The sequence below is a fragment of the Mus musculus genome, chromosome 11 (genome assembly GCF_000001635.26).
Source record: "Mus musculus strain C57BL/6J chromosome 11, GRCm38.p6 C57BL/6J".
NCBI classification, from domain to species: domain Eukaryota; kingdom Metazoa; phylum Chordata; class Mammalia; order Rodentia; family Muridae; genus Mus; species Mus musculus.
In genome coordinates, this window is record NC_000077.6 from 77,828,495 (window position 1) to 77,853,008 (window position 24,514).

The 24,514-nt window shown below is 53.4% G+C and overlaps 1 protein-coding gene and 1 long non-coding RNA gene across 28 annotated transcripts in view; one reads left to right on the forward strand and one right to left on the reverse strand.

Moving 5' to 3' along the window:
• The window catches only part of Myo18a (myosin XVIIIA), a 102,749-nt gene that overhangs the window by 65,255 nt on the left and 12,980 nt on the right, over positions 1–24,514 (forward strand). For all 26 annotated transcript variants that reach the window (XR_003949466.1, XM_006533596.3, XM_017314624.2 and 23 more), the window contains 20 exons: positions 683–869; positions 1,126–1,369; positions 3,900–4,009; positions 7,923–7,988; positions 12,187–12,315; positions 12,954–13,097; positions 13,425–13,514; positions 13,654–13,773; positions 13,963–14,074; positions 14,610–14,737; positions 15,023–15,177; positions 16,902–17,025; positions 17,114–17,314; positions 17,878–17,988; positions 18,397–18,501; positions 18,798–18,944; positions 19,431–19,544; positions 20,876–20,992; positions 21,728–21,811; positions 22,252–22,389. Coding sequence is in view for 25 of the 26 variants with exons in the window: in XM_006533596.3 (XP_006533659.1) it covers positions 683–869; positions 1,126–1,369; positions 3,900–4,009; positions 7,923–7,988; positions 12,187–12,315; positions 12,954–13,097; positions 13,425–13,514; positions 13,654–13,773; positions 13,963–14,074; positions 14,610–14,737; positions 15,023–15,177; positions 16,902–17,025; positions 17,114–17,314; positions 17,878–17,988; positions 18,397–18,501; positions 18,798–18,944; positions 19,431–19,544; positions 20,876–20,992; positions 21,728–21,811; positions 22,252–22,389 (2,626 nt within the window). In the remaining variant the exon portion in view is untranslated. The remainder of the gene's footprint in view (positions 1–682; positions 870–1,125; positions 1,370–3,899; positions 4,010–7,922; positions 7,989–12,186; positions 12,316–12,953; positions 13,098–13,424; positions 13,515–13,653; positions 13,774–13,962; positions 14,075–14,609; positions 14,738–15,022; positions 15,178–16,901; positions 17,026–17,113; positions 17,315–17,877; positions 17,989–18,396; positions 18,502–18,797; positions 18,945–19,430; positions 19,545–20,875; positions 20,993–21,727; positions 21,812–22,251; positions 22,390–24,514) is intronic.
• Gm36875 lies at positions 11,191–12,277 on the reverse strand. Of its 2 annotated transcripts, none has more exons than XR_388864.3 (2): positions 11,852–12,277; positions 11,191–11,472 (listed from the first exon to the last, which is right to left on the reverse strand). It is a non-coding gene; the product is annotated as a predicted gene, 36875 (long non-coding RNA). The 2 variants fall into 2 exon arrangements; XR_003949718.1 differs by having other exon boundaries at positions 11,191–11,458; positions 11,852–12,192.

The following is a 24,514-nucleotide window of genomic DNA, read 5'->3' on the forward strand; positions in this document are numbered from 1 at the left end:
TTTTAAAACCCAGAAATCCATGGGTGGTGGTGGAACCTTCCTTTAACCCCAGCACTCAGGAAGCAGAGGCAGATGGATCTCTGTGAATCTGAGGTCAGCCTGGTCTACAAAGTAACTTCCAGGATTACCAAGGCTGTACAGAGAAAACCTGTTTTGAAAAACAAAACAAAACAAAACAAAAACAAATAAACAAAACAACAAACAAATAGGAGCAGTTAAAACCCAGAAATCACATAAGCCCTGTTATTTACTCATTTACATCATAGATTCTCCCTCTGCAGGCAGGACTTGTAGGTACCAGGTAGTTATCAGTGAAGAGAACACACATCCCTGCCCTACACGAGAGAGGTACTGACCAAGAGATGCAGTACACAGACTAATTATGGCGTGCTGAACTGTACATTAGAAACATCTCCCCTCACCGGCGAGGAAGGAGCGGATTCTCCCACTGCCCTCTCCCTTGTACGGCCTCTGCCTGTCTTGAGTTGTCTCTCCTTCTGGTTTCCCTGTAGAATATGAGACATACTGCCCCAGTAAAGATGGCTCAAGCCTCTGACCACAGCCGTATTGGTTTTGTGTGTGTGTGTGTGTGTGTGTGTGTGTGTGTGTGTGTGTGTAGGGGGTGGAGTGCAGCCTCTGTTGCCCCACGTTGCAACTCCTTTTCTGGCCTTGCCTCCTGCAGAAAGATCATCAGTAACCTGTTTCTGGGCCGGGCGGGCAGTGCCACGGTGCTCTCAGGCTCGATTGCAGGCCTGGAAGGTGGCTCCCAGCTGGCCTTGCGCCGGGCAACCAGCATGAGGAAAACCTTCACCACCGGCATGGCCGCTGTCAAGAAGAAGTCGCTGTGCATACAGATTAAGCTGCAAGTAGTAAGTGTTCAGCAGGTCCCAGGTCCCTTCCTCTGGCAGTGTGGGCACTCAGCACACTAACGGCATGGGAGCCCACTCAGATCCACTGGCCTCGATCACTGCTAGTAGGGTGGCTGTGTCTGGCCAGCCAGGCCTGAGGAGGGCAGGGGTGTCTGGGCTTAACAATGTCCTAGCAGGTGGCAGACCAGCTGCTCTCATATGAGGAGTGGAGGTACCAGACATCGGAGCACTGAAGGCGTCCCTTTCCCTTTGGCAGGATGCCCTCATTGATACCATCAAGAGGTCCAAGATGCATTTCGTGCACTGCTTCCTTCCTGTGGCCGAGGGCTGGCCTGGGGAGCCCCGGTCTGCCTCTTCCCGCAGAGTCAGCAGCAGCAGTGAGCTGGACCTGCCCCCGGGAGACCCCTGTGAGGCTGGGCTGCTACAACTGGATGTGTCCCTGCTCCGAGCCCAGCTCCGGGGATCCCGCCTGCTTGATGCGATGCGCATGTACCGCCAAGGTGAGACATCTTCCCTCCCAACCAAGCCCAGGAGCTCTTTCCCACAGCTGGCCCCTTCCTGCCCTGATGCTGTCCTGTCTAGGGACTGGCTTGAGGTCCCTTCCTTCTGAAGGGCCTTCTTCTATTCCCAGCCCAACCTGTTGCTTTATGACTTTCTACTGTGGGATTCTCCTCTTCCTTCTCTCCCTTGTTCATTCTAGTCCTACACACACACACACACACACACACACACACACACACACGCACAGGCGTGTACACTCCAGCCCTAATGCCCTATCATTTGCTCTCTCTGTTCCTCTTGCCCATCATCCCTGGTGTGGGCAGGTCAGCTCTGCCCGTAGCATCAGATAAGAAGACTCAGTGCCTTTTCAGCTCCACCTGCCCAAGGGGAAGCGGGTGCTAAATCTCTTGGAAGTACATAAAATTCCCAAGAAAGGTCAGAAAGACCCTTTTAATGGACCCAGCTCCAGGGGGAGGGGACAAGGATGGCGGTAGCAGTTGCCATCTGTACAGTATTCATGGCTTGTCAGGTGCTCATCCCAGCTCTTTCACACAGTAATTCACAGCAGCCTCGTGAAACAGTGACTACTATCATCCCTAAGTGAGGAGGCAAGCCTCAGAGAGGCTAAGGAGCATGCCCAGGGTCACCCAGTGGCAGAGCTGGGTTCCAGCCAGACAGGTTTGCTTGTCCGGCCTCTTGCAGAGAAATTAGGAATTGCCAGGTTTCTGCTCTTTGTTTCCTCCCATCACCGAGAAGCTCAGGCCGGGCCCCACCCACCCACAGACAGGTCCCTGGAGGTATCCCCACAAGCACCCTCATTTTTCCTCAGCAGTGAGAGCCAGGAAACAGGCTCCCTACCCCATTCTAAATAAATCATCGACCTGTCCCCACGTCTTGATATGGAGTTGGTGTTTATTATTTCAAAACCAGATTGTTACCGCTCTGAACCGAAATCAATGTGCTTTACTCAAACAAGCAGATCGATGAGACCAGCGGCAGCGGCCACCCCCTCCCCCCAGCCCCCAGCCACTATCGATAGCGCTGATGATTAATTAAGATGCCAGGCGTCCAGACCTGCTATCCTGGCCCATCAATTTAATTGCAATTCAGATACAATCAATAGCTCACTTTGTCTCGGCCCCTCAGCGGCCCCCGCCTCCTGTTCCAATTATCAGGCACATGCATCAGCCTTCTCTCCCAGTTGGAGGCTTTCCCAGAGCTGGCTGGCCAGAGCAAGCCCCCAGCTGGCTGTCAGCAGCCCAGGTGTGGACACCACTACTGCCTCCAGCAGCAGCCTTGGTGACCTTGGGCAACCCAGTGGCTCCAACCTCAGGCCTCAGTTTCCTAGGCTGACAGCTGAAGCAGATCCTTCTGGGATCCCTTTCTGGCTCGAGGCTCTGTAACCTGGGGAGTGGACCTTTCGGCCTACTACCATGGGCCCGGTGAAATCAGCATAACTGGAGTCTACTCCTGCTAGCCTGTCTCCTGACCTTGGTCTAAGCCAGGAGCCATCTCACCCTTCACTTCACTTCCAGACCAGACACTCTTTTGGGAAAGAGAATTTCAGGGATTTTTTTTTTTTTTTTTTGGTTCTTGTTTTTGTCATTTTAGCTTTAAATTCAAGGTCAAAGTGGGGCAGGGAGGGAGCCCTTCCATAATCCTTCTTCAGGAGACAAGAGACAGGGAGGTCCCATTTCACTGAGTGTTTACACGCTAAACTGCGCTTACTACATATTTTGGTCTCTGTGTCTGCTGTATGGAATAAGGTCCAAGGCCCTGTTTCAAGGTGAAGAAGGGCCTGGAGTGTGACTTTAGCTCATGATAGAGAAGGGAGCCCCCACTCAGGAAGCCCTTCAAATGAAGATGGCAGAGGGCAGCTGATCTGGGGATGGCTGGGAGGTCTGGGTGGCCTCTCTAGGGCACTTTATACCCTTCCAAGTTCAGGACTCTGTGATAATAGAGACTGAGCAAAGCCTTGCAACCTTAGTAAGAAAAAACAGTAGGACATCAGATTGTAGTTGAAAAAATGTGGGGGCTAGCCTGGGATCCAGACCCAACTCCTTACAACCATGTGACTTTGACACACACACACAGAGAGAGAGAGAGAGAGAGAGAGAGAGAGAGAAGTAGGGTAACTTTCTCCAAATTCAGTCTAAGGGGAAGCTGAATACAATGAGTAATTGATACAATACCTGCCCCAGGACTTCCCTGTAAACTAAAATAACAAAATAAGTTTTGCCTTACACATATGTGTGTGTATATGTATGTGTGTGTATGTGTGTGTGTGTGTGTATATGTGTGTGCGTGTGCATGTGTGTGTGTACATATATTTACAATGTTGGGAATGAAACCTGGGGCTACATCCATGCTTTACTCTGAGCTAAAGCCTTCATATCCTGTTGTAGACCTGAGGGTCTGTCCTTTCTGGGCCTTCCCCGTCCCCAACCACAGCCACCACCGTCCTCTCCTCCCCGCCCTGCCTGCCCAATCAAGCTAGGTATTGACGTCTGGTTCTGGTTCTCTCTCCAGGTTACCCAGACCACATGGTGTTTTCTGAGTTCCGCCGGCGCTTTGATGTCCTGGCTCCACACCTGACCAAGAAACATGGTCGTAACTACATCGTGGTGGATGAGAAGCGGGTAGGTTTGGGTCTCCGGGATCTTTGCAGTCCTCCTCCTTCATTCAGAGCCCTCTGCCCATCTTTCCTAGACACTGCAGGCTGGTGCCTGTTCAAGGTTATCACGTTCCAGCCGACCATGGCTAGGACAGACACAACACTGTGGCAGCCTGAAGTCAGCTCAGAGCACAGGCTGCAGCACAGATTGGAGAGGAGCCACTGTTGTTGAAGGCCAAAGATTTGGGTGTCTGAGTCTCAGGAAGCCAGACAGTCATACTGAATGAACATGCCAGGGCCTCCCAAGTAGACGATGAGTCTTTGTGTTTGGGTATCCTGCTGATGGCACCTGGGTCCCTTGGCCTCGGCTTCCATTCCTGAAGTAGAAATCTGTCTAGGGCTGGGCAAGCATCCTTCCTAGGAGGAGGCTGAGGTAGCAAGTCTACTTTGGTGCCAGGAACATATGGATCTGTGAGCCTCTTACAATCAAGAACTATCAAGAACAATCAAGAACTGCAGAAGGAGTTTCTTTACTGCTTTACCCTGCCACCTTGCTCTCCAGAGGCAACTCCTCAGGCAGCCAGTATTCTCCCTCTTGTGCACTGGCCTCACGCTTCCAACTTGACTCTGCAAGCACCTCAGTCTTCAGGAGGCTTCAGGGCAGGAAAGCCCGGGGAAGGAGAGCCCACGGCATTGCCTCATCTGTCCCTTCATGTTCCACCCGTGCCCTGACTTGCAGACATACACTCATGGAAGCCTCAAAGATTCGTGCAGTCTTGGGTGTGTCAGGGTCGTCCCCCCCTCCCCCCCCCCCCCCCAGGTCCTGACTTCATCCTAGCTCCCCTGTCTCCTTGGAAATGCTGGCCTTCCCAGACTGTCCTTTCTACATGAACATCTCTGATCACGGCATCCTTCTTATAGGTGTCCCCTGCTCAGGACATCTGCTGTTGGACTCGGCGAGACCTTTCAGATCTAGACTCAATCTATCTTCTTTTTTTTTTTTTCTTAAAAGATTTATTTATTTATTATATGTAAGTTCACTGTAGCTGTCCTCTGATACTCCAGAAGAGGGCATCAGATTTTGTTACGGATGTTTGTGAGCCACCATGTGGTTGCTGGGATTTGAACTCGGGACCTTTGGTAGAGCAGTTGGTGCTCTTAACCACTGAGCCATCTTGCCAGCCCTCAATCTATCTTCTGTTCTATCACTATTTTTAAAAGTTTACTAGCCAGGCAGTGGTGGTGCATACCTTTAATTCCAGCAGTCAGAGGCAGAGGAAGGTGGAGCTCTGAGTTCAGGGCCAGCCTGGTCGACTTAGGATAGCAGGTTCCAGGATAGCCAGGGCTACACAGAGAAACCTTGTGGGCCTAAGTATCAGAGGCTTTCCATGGAGATCTCTGGCCAGGCCTGGTGTGAGGGTTCTGGCAAGTGCGGGCAGGGAGGGGAAGTCACTTCCGCTTCTGCTGCAGCGGTCAGCTCCACCTCCATCTCTGCTGTGATCCACCTCCATATCTGACTGATGGCCACACACCTCTCTGTGGGGGGAGGGGGCCAGGGGGCCCTGGGAGGCTGAAGCTATGTGACAGGAGCTGGGGACCCAGGAGGGGAGGTGTGGCCGAACACCTGCTGTCTGTCCCATGCAGGTGGAAGTCACTACCCATCGGGTCACCAGAGTTCCAGACCTTTGCTGAACTGGGGACTAGGCTGTCTGTGCACAGCAAATCGCCCCACAAAACCCTGTCTAAAAAAAAAAAAAGAAAGAAAGAAAAAGAAAAAGAAAAGAAAAGAAAAATTATTTCATTTCTGCTCAGCCTTACCACTGAGCCTAACCTACCCAACACTTAGCTTCTGCCACGCTCAGCTCTCCTGAGCTCTCATAACTCTCGTATCCCAGCTCTGGAGGAACAGCCCTTGGGTTGTGATCTTCATGTTAGACTCCCAAGGGCCAGGGAAAGAAACTGTACAATTCTGTAGATGTAAATCCCTACAGGCTGTGATCTTCCACTTTAGGTGGGCCCTTGGCACGACCTAGTAAGGCTTTGGCGCCCTTCCTTACATGGCTTTAGCACCAAGCTCCTTGCCGGCCCTGCCGTTCACCCCCTTTCTCCTCACATCCTCCCCTACCTCGCCACATCATCTTCCCCGCAGAACACCTCGACTCTGAAATCAAGGGTCCAGCTTCTTCTACATCTTTATGCTTCTCTCCATCTTCCTGCTCCTTCCTGCCCCCCATCCTGCCTTGGTGGAGAGAGGATATTTTTTTATGCAGTTCTTTCTTCTGCGGCTTAGAGTCCATTCCATCAGGGATCACCATTTATGTCTTCATCTTCAACCTCTCCTAGCTCTTTTGTCTGTTAGAATGGTTCCAGAGGTATCAGCCACGGATACAGCCTCTACCTGAAAGGCCCCGTGTCCAGCTCCTAGCTGACTGTCTCAGCGCTCTAACCTGAGGCCGTCCAGGCTTCTCTCCTGCTCTGCTGCCATCTATTCATCTGCCTTTGTGGCCTGTTCTCCTCTCTATTCTGGGGTTGCTCTCCCCGTCACCACAGTGTTGTTAGAGCCACTGGACACTTTTCTATTCTCTGTCCCCTGAATTTAAAAACAAAAACAAATGAGGTCAGAAGAGGGCATCAGATCCCCTGGTACTGCAGTTACAGATGGTAGTGAGCCACCATGTGGGCACTGGGAATGGAACCCAGGTTCTCTGAAAAAGTAACCACTGATCTTAACCGCTGAGCCAACCCTTCAGTCCTCTGCCCCCCCAAAAAAAGATGTGTTTATTGTGTATTGAGCGGTCATGTATGCATGCATGTATGGCTGCAGGCCAGAAGAGGGCACCAGATCTCTCTATGGATGGTTGTGAGCCACCATGTTGCTGCTGGGAATTGAACTCAGGACTTCTGGAAGAGTAGTCAGTGCTCTTAACCTCTGAGCCATCTCTCCAGTAACACCCCCTCCACCCTTCCCACACACCCCCACGCTTTTTGGGGGGGGGGGCAGAATCTCACTATGTAGTCCTGAGTCTCCTGGAAATCACTATGTAGACCAGGCTACCCTGGAACTCAGAGACCCATCTGCCTCCAGCTCCCACATGTTTCCTGCTCACCTTCTCTGCCGTCATGCCTAGCCCACAGTCCCTGCTCTTGGCATGCCCCCTGGAGGCTTCTGCTTCAGCAAAGCCCTCACTCCTCAGACCGCCCCCTCTTCCTAGACAGCCTCGTTCACGCCCATCACTTCTCTTACCACATATATATTGATGATCTCCGATCAGTGCCGCAGCACAGTGGGACCTCCCTCCTGCACTCCAGGCATACTGCCTGGGATGTCTCTTACCTCAGACTGAGCATGCTCAGACCTCTCATTCTCTTGCCTCTCAAACCTGTTCTTCATATGTCCCATGCCTTAGTGAGTGACCTCTTCAACTCCAACTCTGTCCCTTCCTGAGAGAACTGAGTTCCCAGGCACACAGGGCTCCCCACACCTTGATTACTGTGGACTTCTCTTGGAGCACTTAATCCCTGCCCACCCCTCACTCTTAGGACGTATACTCTCTCATCTTGTGATCCCCGCCCGGCCTGGAAGTTGGAAGCACTGCTCCAAATGCCCCTTTCTATCTGGTAGTTAGATTCTCAGGCCAAGCTGTACTCCTCTGGGCTCCTACACTCCCCACTCTCGACTGGCTGCCACTCCCGACTGGCTGCCATGCCTTTTGCTTTGCTGTGCTTCACTCATCTTCCCTCCCACTAGTCTTGCTTCCCAGCAACACAATTTGTTCCTCTTCTAGCCACCTCTGGTCCCCAGAGTGGACATAGTATCAGACACCATGGAAACCTACCTGAGGGGCTTGTGGAAGAAATGAGGGACAAGGGGTTGGGGGGGCTAAGTGAATGGAGATGACAAGAGCCGGTACAGGCCTAATGGCAACCTCTCTCCTCAGGCTGTGGAAGAGCTGCTGGAGTCCCTGGACCTGGAAAAGAGCAGCTGCTGTCTGGGCCTAAGCCGGGTAAGTCGCCCACAGTGGGTAGCCAGGTGTTTGCTCCCTGGTGGCCTAGGCAGATGGCGGGGCCTCCTTTCTGTTCTGCTGCTTTGTCGGACCTTGAAATCTCCCTGTGTCTTGCTCCCCAGCTCCCCACTGGCCACTCAGGAACCACCTTTTCTTCAGCCAGAAGCCAGGGTGTAGATGTTCCAGTTTCAGCAAACCACTTTCTTGCTGAGATAGCTGATTCAGGACTGTGAAACCTCTGTTGGAACGTGGCTCTGAACTTGGCCTGAGGCCCACCTGGGGAGTGGGAAACAGAAGGGCTGGACTTGAAGGGAGGGGGCTGTGAAGGCCAGAGGTAGTAGGAAGACTGTTCCAGAATGTTACCAGGGTCTGTAAGAGCAAGCAAGGACATGAAAGCTGGGCCACCACCTGCCCACAGGCCACATTCCTCATCCAAATGGAATGTGTATCATAAAAAGCAGGCACTCCTGACCTTGGGCCTACACTAAAGGCCAGCTGAGCAGGCTTCCTACAGGCAGGGAGCCCTGCCCACTCTCCTCTGGCTGGAAAGCTTGGATAGGAATCGTTCTTGAATGTGCTCTGGGGACTGGCGTGGAGCAAGGGCAGGGGCAGCAGAGAGAGTCGCTGATACAGTGTTCTGTCAGCAGAGAGGAAAGGGTCCCTGGTCGCAGGGCCTCTTGCATTGTGAGGTAGATAGAGGAGACCATGTTCCTTGTCATCTGTCCTCCGTCAGTGTTTCCTGACTCTCTCACTGTGTCTTCTCATCTCAGCCCTTGGCTCTCTCTGCTCCATTGAGTCTTCACAGTCCCTTCTGCCCGTTTGTTGCTTTCTGGTCCTGTTTTTCCTTTCTGTCCATATTGTGTGTTTGTTCCCACCCCTTTGGTGTTATTTATCTGCTCTGGTCTCTGCTTTGTCTATGACATCTGGCTCCCTTCCTTTCTCTCTGGTTACTCTCCACTATGCACACACACATAGAGACAGACACACAGAGAAACACACTTACGTACACACATTCACAGACACAGACAGAAAAACAGACACACACCCACTCATACACACAGATATACATACATATACACAGAGACACAGACAGAAAAATACACACACATACACACACTCACACTGAAAGACACAGTCACAGAGACACACATATATACACAAATTCACACATACACAGAGACATACACAGACACACACACATACACCTTAGACACACAGACATACACACACTCATACGAATAGACACATACATACAGACACATAGACATAGATAGACAGAGACAGACAGGCAAACAGACAGACAGACAGACACACATACACACACACACACACACACACACACACACACACGCGCGCGTGCGCGCGCGCATACCTTTTCTGGTGTGTATGTATATCTGTGTGTATGAGACTCAAAGACTGCTAGCTGGGCTGCCTGCAGTCAAAATCATTCCTTCAGCTTTGCAGCAGCTCGCAGGTTAGCTCACACCCAGGTTTTCCTATGAGCTCCTACCCCTCTAGCCGGCTAGACCGCTGCAGGCTGGTGCTGGGAGTGGCACTCCTCCAAGCCAGTTCCCAGTTTCCCAGACACATCTCAGGCTGGAACAGGTCTGTACAGGTTGCTCTTCTTCTGGCTACATCTTAGAGCCTCAGCTGTCCTGAGTCCTCCCCGGTACCACACTGAGGCAGGTGAGCCACAGGGGCCTACTGGCACTCAGGGAGAAAGGACGCAAGGCTGGGTGTTTGCTTTGAGACAGGATGCTGTAGCTTGCAGGCTGCACTTAGCACTGGCTGGTGATCAAGGACTGGGTGTCTGTCATAATGCTTCGGTGGAGTGGTTTCATTAGGGGCCACTGGTCCCTGAAAGGTCAGGCTAAGACTTTGGGAGTCTCAGAGCCTTCTGATACTGTAAATCTGCATTAATGTGAACTCAAGGAAGGTGATGACGAGAGCCTTCCCCTAATTGTTTTTCTCTGTGTGTAAATGTGCGTTCATGCATAAATGCTTGTAGTGGGTGCTATTGAATAGAGGCCAGGGGTTGAATCTGGTGTCTTTCTCCCTGGTTTCTCACCTTGTTTGTTATTATTATTATCTTTGTTACATTTATTTATTTAGAGAGAGTTGGAGGGTCTATGGGCATCCATGTGTTAGAGGACAGCTTGTAGAAGTTCATTATCCTTCCTACCACATTGGAAATGGATCTAATTCAGGACCTCGGGTTTGGTGGCAAATGACAAGTCACTGAGCCACCTCCTTGGACCCTGTCAGTCTTAAGTTTTTTGAGACAGGGTTTCATAATGAGTAGGAGATTCACTGACTAGCCGGGCAGGACAACCAGCACACTCCAGGACCGTCCTCCCTGTGCCCTACCCAGTCCCCAGGACTAGGGTTACAGACAAATGTTACCACACCTGACTTTTATCTGTGTGCTGGGTGCCTGGACTTAGGTCGTTTTGCTTCTATTTAACAAGGCGAGCCATCTCCTTAACTCCACAGACATTGAAGAGATTTGAGACTTGTGTCTGTAGTCTTTAGAGCATTGTTTCTCACTGTGTTTCTGAGCCATCCCAGCCCTCTGTGTGCACGTTCCTTTTCCCTGTTTGTTAACCAAGCATATTTGCTTGGCCTAGGAGCAAACTGGCTATGCTCCCCTTAGAGGCTCACGTATATATTACTATAAACTGAGGTATGAGTCAGACTGAAGATGTATATGGAATCTCACTTCGCCACTGTAGGATTCGGGACAGTATCACAAGAATGGAGCTGGTCTTAGAGGATGGGACTTCTGTGAGGTCACCAGATGCTATGTCCTGACCAGGTTTAGGCTCTTTCCCTCCTTCCCTGAGGGAGACTCTAGGGTGCCTTCCCCTATGAGGACTTGATATCACCTGCATTCTCTTTGGTTTCCCAACACCGACCAGCAGAAGGGAATTCCTTTCTCTTTCTTTCTTTAAGACTCATTGCTTGTGTGTGCACATATGCATGTGGGTGTATGCTGTATGTATGAAGGTCCACACAGAGGCTAGATGAGAGCATTGGATCCCCTGGAACTGAGTTAAGAAGTAATTGTGAGCCACCTGAGGTGGGTGCTTCGAACCAAAGTCAGGTCTTCCTGAAGAGCTGGTAGTTCTCTCAACTGCTGAGCCACCTCTCCAGCCTGTCTTTCTTTTTAACGATAAATTATATTTGTTAATTATACCATTTATTTACTTGTTCGTTTTGTTTATTTATGGATGTTTGCATGCCACAGTACATATGTGGTGGTCAGGATAACTTGAGATAGTCCATTCTCTCCATCTGCCGTGTGGGTCTTGAGGATCAAACTCAGGTTGTCAGGCTTGGTCGCTTAGCCATCTCACTGGCCCTAAGAGGGAGATGTCCTTGTGCTCTGTCCCAGGTGAGGGTGAATGTATACTTAGCACCCCTTTGCCTTGTCAAGGATGCCAGAGTCACCATCTCCCTGCTCCCTTCACCTATAAGGCCAGTGCTCAGGGCAGCAGAGAGAGAGAGAGAGAGAGAGAGAGAGAGAGAGAGGGGAACAGCTGGGTGGAAGGCACCCAGCAGGTTCCCTACACATCTGTCTTCCAGCCCCCAAACCTGTATGACAGGTCCCTTGCTGGGGCCCATTCACACCCACCTCACCAGCTCCCTCATGAGAGTGTGAAACCTGGGGGCAGGGGCGGGGCAGTGACATGAAAGAGGAGGTGGCTGGAATGAAACTGAGCAGGAGGGTGGACAGGCAGCAGCCCCACCCTGGTCTTTCCCCCACATGCAGGTCTCAGACCTTCCTCTCACACCCAGACACATCACCTCACTCTTCACCTGATGCCCGGTGGCTGGAGCTATGCTTGGGTCCTGGTACCTACCATGCCACCCAGCACAGTGACAGGATCACAGATGTAGCTGAAGGGCTTTGTCTGGCCAGTGAAGGCTTCCTGCTCCTTGGCCTGCTGTCTTCTCTCTGTGTGCTTCGCTTTGACGTTAGCTTCCACCTGGGCCTGGCCTGGCCCTTCCCCTGCAGCCCTGCCAGAGCACTTCCCCTCCTCTCGGGCAAGTGGATTTTCAGGCTGTTCTTGAACCAGGGTCCATACTTCCTGGGCTGCTGGTTCCCTGTGCCATCTGCCTGTCCCCTGGCATCTCATCTTGTCTCTTTGCTGCCCCAGCCTAGTCTCCCTCTTTTACCAGACTGCTTCCCCGACAGGTGTTCTTCCGGGCAGGCACGTTGGCACGGTTGGAAGAACAACGAGACGAGCAAACCAGCAGGCACCTGACCCTGTTCCAGGCAGCCTGCCGGGGCTACCTTGCCCGCCAGCACTTCAAGAAGAGAAAGGTGCTGATCTAGGGATGCCTCGGCCTAGATGGCAGAGTACCTGTGGGAGGGCATGCAGGATACATGCCAGGGAGGCCAAGCAGTTATCTTCATCCGAGAAGGAGGTGGAACCCCCCCCCCCCCAAGAGCATCGTGCCTGAGCCAGAGTGGGAAGCGAGCTTGAGTGCTGAGCAGTGTGGGCATGTGCCCCAGCCAGGGTGCCGTGTTGTGGGAGTGTGGGGGGGAAGCAGGGCCCAGGCAAAGGTGGGCTCTGGTTCATGGGCTGCTCTATGAAGATTAAGGAGCTGTGTCAGCGACTCCTTTTCTTATTAGCAAGTCCATAAAACAGCCAGCACTGCCGCCTCTTGTGTTTCAGCAAGATTAGGTTTTATAGCACAGCCAGGCCAGGGTGCTGGAAATAATCAGGCAGCAAATAAAGCAGATGAAATTATTCCTAATGACAGTGGGACGTGAGCGTCCTGTGCACCGCTCCCGGGGCCGCCCACCCTCAGAGGGAATGTGGGAGCCAAGGTGGGCAGGAAAAGGGTCTGGTTCTGGGTCGAGAGTCCTGGGGAACCCACCCAGGGGCTGTGCGGATGGTGGGAAGTGGCTTGGCCAGGGGAACTCAGAGTCCATTCGTGTGGCAAACTCAACTGCAGATCCAGGACCTGGCCATTCGCTGTGTGCAGAAGAACATCAAGAAGAACAAGGGGGTGAAGGACTGGCCCTGGTGGAAGCTCTTCACCACCGTGCGGCCCCTCATCCAAGTTCAGCTGTCAGAGGAGCAGATCCGAAACAAAGACGTGCGTGACCTCCAAAGCCAGCTGGGTCCCGGGAGGGACTCCATGTATCCAAGGGTCTTGCTGGTCTGTCTTGGGCTAGGGTGCTCTTAGGATCAGATGGAAGATGGTGTCTTTGATCTATACCCATCAAGCAGAGGTCCCTCCCGAGTGCTGTCTGGGCCCTAGGTAGCTGCTTAGGATAGAATGGCAGGCACCCCATGCTTATAGAGAAGGGTCTAGGCTCAGGAGTCCCGGGAGGCTCTCCTGTGGTGGGTGTGCCTCCCCTCTGTGTCCTCAGGGACAGACCTGGGTCTTCGCCCCTCACGACACCTCGTTTGCTCCCCGCAGGAGGAGATCCAGCAGCTGCGCAGCAAGCTTGAGAAGGTGGAGAAGGAGAGGAACGAGCTCCGACTCAGCAGTGACCGGCTAGAGACCCGGGTGAGTCAGTCCAGTCACCAGACAGACTGGCCCACTGGCCCAAAACGCCCGGCCCTGGCCCATGAGCCCAGGGGGTTCTGGCCGAGTGAGGCTGAGGCAGTCATTTCAACCGGTGACCGCCTCCCTCCCCCAACCCCAGATCTCAGAACTGACATCGGAGCTGACTGATGAACGCAACACGGGAGAGTCCGCCTCCCAGCTGCTGGACGCGGAGACAGCCGAGAGGCTCCGGACCGAGAAGGAGATGAAAGAGCTACAGGTGAGAGCGGGGTGAAGGCCGCAGGCTAGTGACCGCCACACTCTGCTTCCCCTCCCAAAGCCACTCTGCACCTCCTCTGCTAGCTCGGCATCTCTGTCTGCCTGGGGTAAGAGTGTGGCCTCTGGTTTAGGACACTAGGTAGGACAAGCCAGGGGAGGACTGGCAAGGCTGACAGGCTATCTCCTGCAGACCCAGTATGACGCACTGAAGAAGCAGATGGAGGTGATGGAGATGGAAGTGATGGAAGCCCGGCTCATTCGGGCAGCCGAGATCAACGGGGAGGTGGATGATGATGATGCAGGTACGTGTGGAGTGGAGGAGGGAGGCGGAGGCCTGAATGGCACGCCCTGGTGTCTGCCCATCCCTGGGAAATCACACACCCTGTCTAGCCTTGTCTCCCCTCTCCAAGCTGTTGCAGTACCAAAGAATAGTAAATAGATGAGAAAGTAGAGTTACTCAAACCAGGCATGGGATTACGTGCTTGTAATCCCAGAGGACTGAGTTCAAGGCCATTGACTACCTAATAAACTCAAGGATGGCCTGGGATACAGGAGATCTTGTCTTAAAGGCCAACCAGACAAAGACCTCAAAACCACGATGCCAAGGTGCTGGAAACAAATGGGTTGAACCACTACGGTAATGACAAGGGCTACGGTCCTGGAGGCCTCCAGGGAGAAGATTGCATAGGTGCCCCTGTCACCCTCTCTAGAGTTTCCCCTTGTAGTGGCTCCTTCTAACCATTGTTCCAGAAACTTCCCTACGTCCTTCTGGCTGTCTCCCCTGCCCCTTCCTGTTGACCCTCAACAACTCAGGAGCTGTCTGCCCCCACCCTGCAGGGGGAGAGTGGAGGCTGAAGTACGAGCGAGCTGTTCGGGAGGTGGACTTCACCAAGAAGCGGCTCCAGCAGGAGCTGGAAGACAAGATGGAGGTGGAACAGCAGAGCAGGAGGCAGCTGGAGAGGCGGGTGAGGCTGGCCAGGGAACCACAGCCTGTGCCCTGAGGCTGGGGCTCAGTGCCACATCTATTGGCAAACAAGCCCGAGGCAGGCAGACCCTGAGAGGAACAGGGAAGTGGTGTGCTAGCCGGTCCTGAAGGGGCAACTAAGAACCACTGTGTGGGTATCAAGTCTTGGGTTCCGAAGATGCCCTGGTCTCGCCCTGTGCTCTGGTCTCGCCCCGCACCCCCGTCTCCCCCTGCACCCCGGGGCCCCTCGGCACCTGCTGACCTTGCACACTTCCTCCTCCTCTAGCTTGGGGACCTGCAAGCAGATAGTGATGAGAGTCAACGGGCACTGCAGCAGCTCAAGAAGAAGTGCCAAAGGCTCACAGCTGAGCTGCAGGACACCAAGCTGCACCTGGAGGGCCAGCAGGTCCGAAACCACGAGCTGGAGAAGAAGCAGAGGAGGTGGGTGGTCCCCCCGCTGAGCCCTCAGAGCCTTCAAGCCACAGGACCACCAGCACTTGGCCAAAAGCCTCACCTGCATGGTCAGCCATGCTGTGACACGAAACAGGCTCTCTCCTCATCTCCCAGGAGGACATGGGCCGTGTCTACTTGGAAGGCCATTTAGGCCTCTGTTCACATGTGTTCCACTCGAAGTGAGCTTTACCAAGTCCAGAACCACTGGGTCCCAGCCCCTGGCCCTGCCCCCACCCTGCCCTGCCTGAGTTGCTCTCACTTCCCTCCACTACATAACACACTCTCCTGACTAATGTCATTAAACTACCGTGCCACTTCCATCTCATTATGGTAATGGCACAGAGGAGGGGGGCAACCCTCATAGGAGAAAATCCAATCTAAATTAATTTCCCTGGCTGGGGATGGGATGGGGCGCTTTTATTAGCATCGTGAGGAGCCCACACACCCTGGGAACAGTGGGGTGCCCTAGGGAGTGGGAACAGCGCCTGTCTCCCTCTGTCAGCTTCTGTAAAGGCACCGATTACCTTTGTGAAGGGTAACCTCACCCCGTGACCCTGGGACTGAGAGGGGCAGAGCAGAGCCCCCACTCCTCCCAGTCATGGATTACCTTACATGTCCCCAACTCCCTGTCACATTGCTTGTGGAACTGCTTCCTGTGACTCTGAGGAGAACAAGGGGGCTCGGAAGGTTGTTCTGTCCCCTCCAGGACAGCTTGGGAGTCCATTTCCCTGATTCTTTAACCCCACTGTGTCCCTTTACCTAAAGACTGGCGCTCTGAGCAGGAACCCCTCCTTCATGAGCACCCCAATAATGGTGCCAGCTTGGCCTAGTTACCATGTCACTGCACCCCCCGCTGGGCAACTTATTAGGTTTCAGCTACCCGGTGTTTTCTTACTTTTCGTCTGCTGTGGGATGGAGAGGGGGCTGTAATTTCCACAGGAACCTGATTAGCTATGCAGGGAAGGTATAAGAGGGATTTTGGCAGTTTGTTCCCAGATCTAGAGTCACTGGGCAGGAGGTGGAAGGTCGGGAAGTAGAGGAGTTAAAGGTGGCCTAGCAGCCGGGCGTGGTGGCGCACGCCTTTAATCCCAGCACTTGGGAGGCAGAGGCAGGCGAATTTCTGAGTTCGAGGCCAGCCTGGTCTACAAAGTGTGTTCCAGGACAGCCGGGGCTACACAGAGAAACCCTGTCTCGGAAAAAAAAAAAAAAAAAAAAAAAAAAAAGAGTGGCCTAGCATGGGGTGACTCTGGTATTGACCAGAGCAGATGTCAGAGGCAGCAGCTGTACCTGGCGTTGCTGAGTTGTATACAGAGTGAGTTGAACACACAGAACATCATTTCTACTCACTCTGGCTGCTGGCTCTCTGTCTCACCCCGGCACCTTACTTTTGGATCAGTTGGAGAATGTAGAGATTTGTCTCCTGAGGCAAGGGTTGGCCTGCCTCTTTCTCAGAAGCAATGTGTGGGACCCTCTTATACCCACTTGATGAAGCATGGAGTGTTCAACAGGGCCTCAAGTTGTCTGACCTGTCGGCCCTGGAGTCCAATTCCGTGTCAGCAGGGCCCCAAGTTATAACCTCGTGAGCCGCTCCCCTCACCCACCCCAGCCCTGTTGGTGACTTGTCCCTGTATATGGCACCACTTCCTGACAGTTGCCGGGTCCTGGAGACCTAGGCTCTGTCCTTCTGATGTGGTCACCGTGCTTTCACACAGGTTCGACAGTGAGCTTTCCCAGGCCCACGAGGAGACGCAGCGGGAGAAGCTGCAGAGGGAGAAACTCCAGCGGGAGAAGGACATGCTCCTGGCTGAGGCTTTCAGCTTGAAGCAGCAAATGGAGGTACCGAGGCTGACCCACTTCCTTCTCCATCTCCTCCAAGACGTGGGGACAGCCCAGTGTCAGCCTCACCTTCCCCCTCTCTCTCTAGGAAAAAGACTTGGACATTGCGGGGTTTACCCAGAAGGTGGTTTCCTTGGAGGCTGAGCTTCAGGACATTTCTTCTCAAGAGTCTAAGGATGAGGCTTCTCTGGCCAAGGTCAAGAAGCAGCTCCGGGACTTGGAGGCCAAGGTCAAGGACCAGGAAGAGGAGCTGGATGAGCAGGCTGGGAGTATACAGATGCTGGAGCAGGTACCAGGGGCTGGCCAAGGGAGGGAGGAAGCACAGCAGGAAGTGTCGCCACCCTCGCCATTAACACAGGCCAGGGAAGGGCAAGGGCCACATGCATTCATTCAGTCAGTCTCTCAATCACTCGTTCACCTGTTCATACAATGTGTGAGCGCTTGGTCTGTGCCAGCCACAGGGTGAAGATAGTTAAGCCATCATAGAGCTTTTTCACAAAATCAGATCCTGGTTGGATCCAGAGAGAAAGGAAAGAGAGGATAATGCAGCCAGAGCCAGAGCCAGAGCCAGAGCCAGAGCCAGAGCCAGGAGCCCACAGAGCAGGTGACTGAACAGCCAAGTGAGTTCCGGGGGACCTGCTCAGGGAGGCAAAGCTTCGAGTTCATTCTCCCCTCCAGCCTCCTCCGAGCCTGGGATGGGCACTTAGTAAGGAGGCACGCACACTACAATGTCCATGGAGAAGCTGCTGCCAGGGGCAGAGCAGAGCAGGCAAAGAGAACTAGGGCGGGGTCCGTGCACCTCAGACAGAGCCCTATTGGGAAAGGAACCTTGTCCTGACTCACAACCCACAGGCCAAGCTGCGTCTGGAGATGGAGATGGAGAGAATGAGACAGACCCATTCCAAGGAGATGGAGAGTCGGGATGAGGAGGTGGAAGAGGCCCGGCAGTCATGTCAGAAGAAGGTACGGCATCTCAGCTCCTAGGCTGGTATACAGACCTGTTCTTTCTCACCGCTTTACAATGAGGGGCTTTGTTTTTCTACCTTAGCCCCCTGTAATATACTGCTATTCTGGACCAGTGAGTCCTCTCTTAGCACTCAGGTCTGACCTGGGCTGTGCCTTTCAGTCTGTAGAAAAGCTTAAAGAACAGCCGCTCCTCACCTGTCATGTCAGCCAGCCTCGCTGAACAGGTCCCCACACTCCCCACTCTGTACGGGGGTCTACAGTGGCTCTGGTGACTTGTGGCCTGCTGTCCCCATCCAGCAACTGCACCTCAGGTTACCCACACTCATCCCTGCCCCATTGTTCTGGGATGAGACGCTCAGCGTGTATGGGAAGGGTCGATGAACCCCTGTCCCCGTGACTCTGCAGTTAAAACAGATGGAAGTGCAGCTCGAGGAGGAGTATGAAGACAAGCAGAAGGCGCTGCGGGAGAAACGGGAGCTGGAGAGCAAGCTCTCCACGCTCAGTGACCAGGTATGTGGGAGCCCCTATAGCTACTGGCTCCACTGGCCCAAGACTGGGGATCCTGAGGGCAGAACGCTGAGGATGGGGCCGTGCTCTGCTGCAGGTACCATATCATGGGGTTGATGAGGGCATCATCCATCGCCCAGGCCTTTCTCGCTGGGCAGTACAATCCTGTTATACCCAGGACAGCATCCTTGCTCATTTTAGAGGGTGTGAAGATGGATAAAGTTAGCGTCCAGCTGGGGAAGGACCCAAGGGAGTCAAATGGTGGAGCTCAGTGCCTTCCCGGGTGGTGTCTCCACCAGGTGAACCAGCGGGACTTTGAATCAGAGAAGCGGCTACGGAAAGACCTGAAGCGCACCAAAGCGCTGCTGGCAGATGCCCAGATCATGCTGGACCACTTAAAGAACAATGCCCCGAGCAAGAGGGAGATTGCCCAGCTGAAGAACCAGGTACCTTGCCCAGTTGAATCCACTGGTTCCAGGGGTAGCCAGGGCACTCATTTGTTCAATTACCTTCTCTATGGCTTGCTGTCTCTTAAGTCCTTGAGAAGGAAGATGTCTGGACAAGCCACTCCAAGCAGTCAGGTTCCCTAGGGTCTGTATATGCCCTACAGCATGGCTGCCAGGCCCTAGGGTGGTGTGGAGGGGCCTCGTGCCTCCTGGAGGAAAGAACAGTGTATGCACCACAGCACAGCTGTGGCTCTTAGACTGACATTCAAGAAGAAATTAGAGGAGCAAGGATGAGGAGGAGGAGGCAGAGGAGGGCAGGGAGAGGTGGAGGAGGGCAGGGAGAAGCTGAGGAGTACAGGGAGAGGTGGAGGAGGGCAGGGAGAGTGTCTGAGCCTCTCCTCTCTTGTGAGCCAGTGCCCTGCACAGCCCTTGTGCCCCAGAGCATGGCTGATGTTTCTCCCCTGGGTGGGGGTGGCTTGTGTCCAGCTGGAAGAGTCGGAATTCACCTGTGCAGCAGCTGTAAAGGCACGGAAAGCGATGGAGGTGGAGATGGAAGACCTGCACCTGCAGATTGATGACATCGCCAAAGCCAAGACAGCGGTGAGGGTCAGAGTACACAGGGGAGGGCCCGGGTGCAGAGGGAGAGTTGAACCATGACTGTCTTCACCCGACACCGGCCTTTCCCTGCCAGGGATTTCTGCAGGGTAGCACCCTCCTCTCCCACCTGAGTCCTCTGCTTTCTCCCAACTCAAAGCAGAGTCTTAAGAGGAGGGAGAGCTGGCAGAAGAGGGAGCCAGCCAGGGCGCACATCTCCCCGTTTAACCACCTGCCTCTGGGAGCTTGGCCGCAGGCCCTGGAATCATAAATAAAGGCAGCTAATGTGGCTGAGGGATGTAAACAGGTGCCTAGAGATTAGCAGAAGCTCCGATAAGAGGCTGGGATGCTGGGCTTCCTTCCCCTCCCCCTGCCCAGCCCACTGACAAGCCCAAGAGCAGCTAATTAGAGCTTTTATTTAATGCCTCCCTTTTAATTCCCCACCTCTCCCACGGCCCATCCATCCATAGGGCTGAGTTTTCACTCCTGGGATGTGGCCACCCGTACCATCTCGGGCCAGGAGTGGGCCAGGGGAGGAGGGTAAGCTTAGCTGTTGGCTTCACACACAGCCCCTTAGCTACCCATCCTGCTGCTGAGAGATGCCAATCTCACAGGTTTGATTTATCTTGTGACATTTGTGCTCCTCAGCAGTTTCCAGGTGAATAATTCAGATTCCTTAATTTTGTTAAAAAAGGCTGTTATAAAATTACCATTTTATTTAAATCTGAGTTAATAAATTTCTTGGCGGAGGCTTCCCCAGCTCCCCACAGCCCAGTAACAAGATGGATAGGGCAGAGAAGGAGCCAACGCAGTCATTTTGGTTTGGAATTACAGGCTAATAGATTCGTTCATTTCCTGAAGCTGCTGGTGCCCGTCTTTTCCCCACCCCCACCCCCAGGCTGGGAGAGCCGGATGACCCAAGAGTGGACCATCCCCAGGGAGAACAAAATCTAAGTCAGGGGGTGTCACCAACTTGACAGGTCCTTCCCTATGGGCTGATGTGGGCAGAGTACATGCCAGTCAGGCTGATATAACTGGACGATGGGTCATTTGTAATAGGCAGAATTTCTACCTTCTCATTAGCCTTGAAAGAATTGCCAGAAAGCAGCTAACAATTAGCTCCCAGAAGCCCCAGGGTCCTCCTGTCCCATACAAACAGCTCTGTCCCTCATCTCACTGCCCAGAACCCACCAGGTAGCTTCTCTGGTTCTGGAACCCACTCCAACACGATCTCCCCACCAAGGAGAGGCGGGATGGGTGGGACAGGTTTGGACTTGCTGCCCCAGGGCCTGCAGACACAGGCCTGATGCCCTCTGATCTACCCTTGCCCCAACCAGCTGGAGGAGCAACTGAGTCGACTTCAGCGTGAGAAAAACGAGATTCAAAACCGGCTGGAAGAGGATCAGGAGGACATGAATGAGCTGATGAAGAAGCACAAGGCAGCTGTGGCCCAGGTACCCTGACAGGAATGACAACAGAGTGAACATCCTCGGGGCCTGAACCACCTCACAAATCCCTGGCTAGATTCCTCCTCCTCCTCCTCCTCCTCTTCCTCTCCTATTCTTCCTCTTCCTCCTCCTCTTCCTCTTCCTCCTCCTCGTCCTCCTCCTCCTCTTCCTCCTCTCCTCTTCCTCCTCCTCCTCCTCTTCCTCTCCTCTTCTTCCTCTTCCTCTTCCTCCTCTCCTCTTCTTCCTCCTCCTCCTCTCCTCTTCCTCCTCTCTTCTTCCTCTTCTTCCTCCTCCTCCTCTTCCTCCTCCTCCTCTTCTTCCTCCTTCTCCTCTTCCTCCTCCTTTTCCTCTTCCTCCTCCTCTTCCTCCTCCTCCTCTCCTCTTCCTCCTCTCTTCTTCTTCCTCTTCCTCCTCCTCCTCCTCCTCCTCTTCTTCCTCCTCTTCTTCCTCCTCCTCCTCTCTTCTTCCTCTTCTTCCTCCTCCCCCTCTTCCTCCTCTTCTTCCTTTTCCTTTTTTTGATATCTGTAACCCTGGCTGGCCTAGAGCTCCCCATGTAGACCTTGTAGACTATGTAGTTCAGGCAGGTCTTGAACTCAGATCCACCTGCTTCTGCCTCTGCCCCCACCCCTGGCTCTAGATACGTCTTTGGAGAGACTTAGTCTAGGTGCCCTGGCCCATGCTGGGGAGAGGTTGAATGTTTGACTCGAGGGGACCTTTCTCACTCTTGCTCTCCTTTTCCAGGCCTCCCGGGACATGGCACAGATGAACGATCTCCAGGCTCAGATTGAAGAGTCCAACAAGGAGAAGCAAGAGCTACAGGAGAAGGTAGGTACCCTGGGTTTCCCCGGAAGGGAGAGCTCAGGAATCACTGGGCAGAAGCCTTGCTCTCCCGGTATGGAGGGTGTTTCTCTCTACCACCAGTAAGCCACAGAGCAGTGTGAGCTGGCAGGAAGAGCTAGGCTTGCAGCCATATCTCCATGGTACATGTGTTGGCTTCAGCTGCCTTGCTTCACATTTCTGTCCCCTCTCTGCTCCCTAACATCCTTCTTCCTTTCAGAAGGGCAGTAACAGTGCCAAATGCAGGGGCAGGCGGGGCATGGCTCCGCTGGGCGGGGCTCCCCTCACCCTCCACCGTGTATCTCTCCCTGCCTTGGGTCTTCTAGTCACCATGGTGATGTTGCCTGTCCCAGACTTGGCGCTGCCCCTCCCCGTTCCGGACTTACTCTGGACTCAGTCCTTTCTCCTCTCACTCCTTCCACCCCTAGCTACAAGCTCTGCAGAGCCAGGTGGAGTTCCTGGAGCAGTCCATGGTGGACAAGTCCCTCGTCAGCAGGCAGGAAGCGAAGATCAGGGAGCTGGAGACACGCCTGGAGTTCGAAAAGACCCAAGTGAAGCGCCTGGAGGTGGGTTCGGCTTCATGTGCAAGCCAAGCAGAGCTGCCCTAGTGGCTGGACCCACGCATGCTCCGAAGGGCTGAGCAAGCCAGGGACACTCCTGAGTCCTCTGCCAAGCTGCCGGGCCAGCTGACAGGGTGGGAGCTCCCTTCCCGCCTGCCTGGTCTGCTCTCTGGGCCCCGCAGAGCCTGCCTATTTTATATTCTGTATCCGTGCCTGCTTTCTGCCAAGGGACCCGAGCGGCTTAGCTTTTCGTCTTCATATTTCCCTCTGCCACGAGCTCCCCCTCCTGTCCCCCTCACTCACTCTCTGGTAGGGTCATAAATATGCAGCGGATGGCACCACTGCTCTGAGGGCTGAAGTCTGCTCTGCATCTCATGGCTCGCTCATCTCCCCCCTTCCTTTTTACACCCCCCCCTTTCCCTCACTTCTTGCCTCCCTTTCCAGCTCTGCTTTTCTTCTTTCTTTTCCTCCATCACTGTCCTAGGTCTCTCTTATTCTCTTCCAATGACTTCATTTCCCTCCTCACCCCCCACCCCGTATTCTCCTTAACACCCCACTTTTGGTTGGCCTCTTTCCATGCTTGATTCCTCTGCCCCCCACAGTGGCTACTTCATACTCTACCCCAGCCCCTTCCTCTTCTGCTCTCCTATAACCAGCATGCTCCAGCCCTCCCTGTGTGAAAGAGAGCGGCATCAGGACTGTGTCCCCGAGGGTTCACCTGTAGCCTTGTCTTGAAGCTCTTCTTCTGAGCTTACGGACATCTGTCCAAGCACCATCAGGCCTGCCTGAGAGCGTGTTCAGTGCGGTGGATGGAGAGCTTCTCTGTTGCCCCTCCCCCAGCACCCTCTCTGTCAGCAGAGCAGGCAGTAGGAGGGGGTGGAAACAGGTGGGCAGCCAAGGGCATCACCCACCTGGACATGGGAAGCCAGAGAGAACTAGAGGGAGCGTTATGCCTTCTTTACTACCCCCAGGACCCCAGGACAGGTGGTGACATTTCAGGCCCCACAGCACATACAGAATAGGGTTTGTGCAGCTGCTGGGGACCAGAAGAAGCCATTGGTGGTGGATGAAGGCTCTGCCTCCTGCATCTGTCACCTCACTTATCTCTCAGAGTTCCTTCTACTCAAAAGGGCAATATTGTGGTTTGGACTCCTGAGAGATAAATACAGATGCCCCCCGAGTGACCCTGTAGCCCAGGCTGTCACTTTGCAGAGCCAGGCTGGGGTAGATAGTCATTGGAATGACACTGACTTGGTTCTCCCTCACACTCTAACCTCTGCTCCAAATCATTTCCTGCCTAGCATCCTACCGCTGCCAAGGAGAACACATTCGTGTTTCTGAAGTAGACAGATTCACGAGGCTGAGAGAGAGAGAGAGCTCTGCCTGGGTCTTTTAATCAAACACTCTCAGCAGAACCAGTTACCTCTGAACACTGGCTGTAGCTCTGGGAGCTTCTGGGTTCAATGTCTCTGAAAAAGCCCAGATGACCATGAGAACATTCACATGACAGGCCAGCCTCTGTGTAGAGCTGCCAGAGTCTCTGCAGTAACAGTCACCCCCGCCTTTCCTCTTCCAGATTACCTCTTCCAAAGACCCCTGCAGAGATGCAGGTGTCATCTCCCCCCTGGAAGGACAGCAAAGCTCAGAGGGAGTCAGATCAGTTGGCTAACCCTACATGGAAGGAGACCTGAGTTTGCTCAGCACTTATGTAAAAAGCCAGATGCAGTGGTACTTCCTTATAATCCCAGAAATGAGGAGTAAAGACAGGAGGATTACCAGGGCTAGGTGGGCAGACAGACAGACAGCCTAATTGGTGAGCTCTAGGTCTTAATGAGAGACCATATCTCAAAGGACAAGATGGATACTACCTAAGGAATAATACAGGTTGACTTTTAAAAAAAGATTTTATATATGTGTGTGTGTGTGTGTGTATGTATATATATATATATATATATATATATATATATATATATATATAGCTGTCTTCAGACACACCAAAAGAGGGTATCAGATCTCATTACAGATGGTTGTGAGCCACCATGTGGTTGCTGGGATTTGAACTCAGGACCTCTGGGAGAGCAGTCAGTGCTCTTAACCGCTGAGCCATCTCCCAGCCCTAGACTGGCTTCTG